General features: G+C 52.5%; 1 protein-coding gene across 1 annotated transcript in view; it reads left to right on the forward strand.

Annotated features, from left to right (window-relative positions):
• Positions 1 to 5,390, forward strand: part of SPG7 (SPG7, paraplegin matrix AAA peptidase subunit) — a 34,622-nt gene that overhangs the window by 17,864 nt on the left and 11,368 nt on the right. Inside the window, exons 7-9 of the mRNA XM_023507488.1 lie at positions 405 to 529; positions 1,594 to 1,696; positions 2,905 to 3,015. Coding sequence (XP_023363256.1) covers positions 405 to 529; positions 1,594 to 1,696; positions 2,905 to 3,015 — 339 coding nt within the window. The remainder of the gene's footprint in view (positions 1 to 404; positions 530 to 1,593; positions 1,697 to 2,904; positions 3,016 to 5,390) is intronic.

Here is a 5,390-nt window from a genome sequence, read left to right on the forward strand (position 1 = left end):
AAAAAAAAAAAAAAAAAAAATTCTCAGGTGCGAAATGGGCCTAAGACTAGATATTAAAGCTTTAGGAAGTCGATATTAGGGACCACAGCCCTAGTCTTCGAGGCTGAGGGATTGTTGGTGCCCTTCCGGGACAGGAACGGTTCTGCCTCCACAGACACCTGGGGACGTTGCTGTTGTTTGCAGTTGCCACAGCAGGTGAAGCCTTGCTTTTCCTGGCAATCCTGGTTGGAAGCTCCCAAGGAGGGGCCACTCATGTCCTGCACCTGGTCAGGAGGATGTGGCTTCTCCTTCTTCAGTGGCCTCAGGGGATTGTTTCCCCCTCTCACAGCCTGCAGGGGGAGCATATGGGGTCTCCATGTCTAGGATGCCACTCTAAGGCCTCTGGGTCTGGTCTGTACCTTTAGGAATGGGCACCACAGACCATGTCATCGTCTTGGCCTCCACCAATCGAGCCGACATTTTGGACAATGCTCTGATGCGGCCAGGCCGGCTTGACCGGCATGTCTTCATTGATCTTCCCACACTGCAGGTCAGAGTCTGGGCGAGGAGTTTCCTCCCAGGGCCGGGAAAGGGTCAGAACCGGCCCCCCTTACTCTAGATGTGAAGGTGACACTCTGCTAGGTGTTATGGGTGACTTCTGCAGGCTTTTGGGTGCGGCCCAGCCACTTTCTGGAACTCACTGCTGCTCTGCTGGCCTGTTGCCTGCGGATGTCACTGCTTGCCCACTGATGCTATTCCTTTCAGCTTTAACCATGTAGGGTTGAATGTGTTGGTCTTGGCAGAGATTTACTTATTTATTCTAAAGTTTGTTTGTTTGTTTGTTTTTGAGTTTTATAGCAAATTCTTTGATATCAAATCCAGGAGGAAAAATAGTAGGAAATCTCTTTCTTCCTGTGTGCCATCTCCCTTCTGTCTGGAGCTGAAGACAGCCCCAGAATTCTCGTCCTACTGGCTGTGGGACTGTGGGCTGTGTGGGTGAGGGTGGGAGTCCTGTGGCGGGCCCTCGCCCTGTGTCCTTCTCTGCCGCAGGGCTCTGGCTCAACGGCCCACCTCCTGGCCAATGGGTCTTTAGTGAGGGGCCCTCAGTGAGCAGGTCTCAGCAAGTGGAGGGAGGTGTGGAGCGAGGGCCTATAGGGTGGCCTGCTGTGTAGCGTGGCCCTGTCCAGTGGAGTGTGAGTGCAGTGCAGGAGCCAGAGCTGCTGCTCTGGGAGGGGCTGGCTGTCTCACTGACCACCTAGGAAGCGTCTTGTGGCAGGACCTAGAATGTGCCACATGCCCGGGAAGAGAAATATTTGCAAAGAGACTATTGCTCTGTGTGATGTGCTTTGTTTCCATTTTATTTATTATTTTTCTGTTCATTTTAATTTTTAAAATGCTGCTTGCTGCTTGTTGAGGTGGTTTCCCATACCACTGGTTGTGGCTAATTGTGAGAAACTCTTGTCTAGAACTTACAATTCTGTCTGGCCTCCCTGTGGGTCTTATCTCTGGTAGGCGGGTGGGGTGCACCCTCTCTTCACACAGACAGGGCTGCTATGCCTTCAGCGTTAGCCACATAGGAGACCGATCTCGTGTCTGCTCCCTTGTCTTTGGCAGGAGAGGCGGGAGATCTTTGAGCAGCACCTGAAGAGTCTGAAGCTGACCCAGGCCAGCACCTTCTACTCCCAGCGCCTGGCGGAGCTAACACCAGGGTTCAGTGGTATGTCCTCACCTACACTTAGGCACCAGGCCCTCCTGTTGGGTCACGTTACCCTCCTTATAGGAACGCACCCTGGTCAGTTCAAGCTGTGGGTCCCAGACTGCTCATGAGGCTGAGAGATAGAAGGCTGGCATGTCACTGCTGCTTCCTCGTGTGTACCAGTCCATAAGGCAGCTCTGTGGCATCGTGATGTCCCCACCACTGAGATCCTAGAGGTGCTGCTTTCCCAGCATGTGTGCCTTTTGCCCATATCCTGGGGACTGTCACTCAGGGCCTTCCCCCTTCACCGGGGTCTCACACCCCACATGGCTGCTGCAGCCTCCTCCCCACCCCTGGCCCTGACAGTCTTGGCCTTCAGTCAGCAGGAAGGGCATTTCTGTACAGCTCTTATTTTAAAGGTTAATGTAAATAAAAGTCCCATTTACTATGATAATACACCTTCCTTCCTTTCTTTGTTTCTTCCTTTGTTTTTTTGAGGCGACATCTCGATATCTTGTTCACTCTTCCCCCAGGCTAGAGTGCACTGGAGTCAGCCCAGCTCACAGCAACCTCAGACTCTCAGGCTCAGTGATCCTCCTGCCTCAGCCTCCGAGTAGCTCGGACTATAGGTGTGAGCCACCATGTCTGGCCATATCTTCCCTTTTGATTATTTTTTAAGATCTTTAACTAGAATCTTGTGTATTCTAGAGACCCTTTAATCTCCTGTCCATCAATGCTGGTATGGAATACAACGTGGAGTAAACTCCAGGAGGGACCTAGGGGCATGTGGTGTGCCGCCTTGCCTAGGAGCGCATGGTGTGGTGCTTGTCAGAGCCACACCTTGCTATCTCGTGTCTGTGACGTGGCTTTAGTTTGACACAGCACAAGGAAGCTGCTTCCCTTTTTGAGACAGCTCCTCACTGCACTGCCCAGGCCAGCCCCAAACTGCTTGCTCAAGCCATCCTCCCACCTCAGCCTCTCAAGTCAACTGGGACTACAGGCGTGCCCTACCACATCCAGCTAACGGTATAATTTTTAGAGAGATGGAGTCTTGCCCTTGCTCAGGCTGGTCTTAAACTTCTGAGCTCAAGGGATCATCCTGCCTCAGCCTCCCAAAGCCCTAGGATTATAGGCAGGAGCCACTGTGCCCAGCTGCTTTCCTCCTCCTTAAAGCCTAAGAGAGCAAAATGCCTTCCTCATCCCCCACCCACCTGACTTTGTGTGGACAGGTGCAGACATCGCCAACATCTGTAATGAGGCCGCATTGCATGCTGCACGGGAGGGGCATACGTCTGTCCACACCTTCAACTTCGAGTATGCCGTGGAGCGCGTCCTCGCCGGTATGAGCACCTTCCCCTCTGTCAAGGCCTTGTGCTCAGGAGAGCGTGAACCCCAGAAGTATCCACCTAGACACCAGTCACCCCAAATAAAATTAGAGGTGAAGTAGATGGAACTAGATCCAGCCTTAAGCACGGTATGATTTAGAAACAAGGCAAAGAATTGTCAGACAAGAGGGAAAACACATAAAGTATTTCAATTTCTTATGAGTCAGATCTTTACAGCAGAACTTAACTTTTCCTTCGCTTGAAATGCTGCACATTTCCCTAAGGGCACGCATACTTGTCAGCAGAATTGTAAAAATATAGACAAACCCAGGTATGATGGTCCTCAGGCCAACAGCTGTCCCTGTAGTGCCTGAGAGCTGACCACCAAGTGGACAATGCCCAGAGATGCATTTTCTGGTAGATTTTTTTTTTTTTTTTTTTTTTGAGACAGAGCCTCAAGCTGTCCCCCTGGGTAGAGTGCCGTGGCTTTACAGCTCACAGCAACCTCCAACTCCTGGGCTCAAGCGAGTCTCCTGCCTCTGCCTCCCAAGTAGCTGGGACCACAGGCGCCACAACGCCTGGCCATTTTTTGGTTGCAGCCGTCATTGTTGTTTGGCGGGTCCGGGCTGGGGATTGGAACCCGCCACCTTAGGTGTACGTGGCTGGCGCCTTAGCCGGTTGAGCTATAGGCGCCGAGCCATTTTCTGGTAGATTGAGGCTGCTGCCACCCACAGGCCTGCGGGGGTGTCTGTGCCCTCAGAGTCTGCATCTGGCGTTCCTCCCCCTCTGCAGAAGCCCGTTGCCCTGTTCAGAAATGGGGGGATGAGTTTTTTGTGGTGGGGGAATAGGGGTGACCTCTGGCAGTGCCTCACCAGGGCTTTTAAAGTTAGGGCCTGTGGATGTCTGCGAGGAGGGCAGGACTCAACTGAAAGCAAGATGTGAAACTTCTGCAGCCACGCTGGGCGGCACCCATATCTCTCTTCTCATTGGTTCAGGGCTCAGAGCAGCTGCAACATTCTCAGACAGACTGAAGACAGGGAGCTGGTTGTTCTTTTCCACAGATGTTAAGAAGCCTTTATAAGCTGTCCCTGGTCCCAGGGATGCAGCTTGGAATAGCAGCAGGTCCCTGAGGGAGATGAGGCGCTTGGGGAGGGGCAGCTGTTGGGCAAAGTACACCCCATGTAGGCACCTGGCTAGAGAGGACTGAGGCTGCCTTGTGTCATGCTAAAAGTTTTATTTATTTATTTTTTGGGACAGAGCCTCAAGCTGTTGCCCTGGGTAGAGTGCCATGGCATCACAGCTCATAGCAACCTCAAACTCCTGGGCTCAAGTGATTCTCTTGCCTCAGCCTCCCAGGTAGCTGGGACTACAGGAGCCCACCATAACACCTGGCCATTTTTTGGTTGTAGCTGTCACTGTTGTTTGGCGGGCCCAGGCTGGATTCAAACCTGCCAGCTCTGGTGTATGTGGCTGGCGCCTTAGCTGCTTGAGCTATAGGTGCCAAGCCTAAAGGTTTGTTCTTGTATAAGCATTTATTTTGAGGTAGAAATTTATAAGTTTTTGATAATATCACAGCCAAAAAGATGGAGTGGGAACCATAAGCCCATTAAAGGACACTGTCTCTCATGGGTTCCATGCTTGGCTGAGTCCTGTCCTGGTCCCTGGTGTGGACTCCTGACTGTGTGGATACTCCCAGCCACACCAGGGCCTTAGGCGGAGAGCTAGACGTGGGGTTTGTAGTATGCCTTTCCTGCCTTGGCCTCCCGATACGTACTTTCACAGGGTACGTCTTTACCTGGTGGGAGGCCTAATGCCTGGATGACCCAGACCACAGTCCCTCACATGGGAACCCAGCTTATTCTGACAGATGCCCTCGTGGCTCTGGTCTGACTGGTGTCCAGGTGATGCCTGCCTGACCAGCCCCCTGGCACTGAGAGCCTGAAATGTGTTCCTGCAGTGTCCAGCCTGGGCAGCCCCTGGCCCTTCAGATGGAAGGCCCAAGTTCCATATACCACCACAGTGGGAAGTGGCTTTTAAGACTCATTACTCTTAGGTCCTGAGTGGGGAAAGTCCCGTGAATCAGGAGGGCATCCTGTGTCCCAGGTCACAGCAGGCAGAAGTGAAGAGAAGGTAGGGGAGAGGAAAGAGAGAGAAGCTGCTAAGTTCTCATCTGTCTTGGTCTGTCAGGTGGGGCTCTCCTTCCAATAGCCGGGCAGCAGCCTTTGCCATGTCCCCCCGTGTGCTGGACTAGTCCTTCCTTCTGTGTGCAGGAAGTCCTGCCTGACTAGTACCTGCTGGAAGCACTAGTTTATCCCCAGGCAGAGCCCTTCTTTTTTTTTTTTTTTTTTGAGACGGAGCCTCAAGCTGTCCCCCTGGGTAGAGTGCTGTAG

This window comes from Otolemur garnettii, unplaced genomic scaffold, assembly GCF_000181295.1.
Source record: "Otolemur garnettii isolate 467f Iridium unplaced genomic scaffold, OtoGar3 scaffold00185, whole genome shotgun sequence".
NCBI classification, from domain to species: Eukaryota; Metazoa; Chordata; class Mammalia; order Primates; family Galagidae; genus Otolemur; species Otolemur garnettii.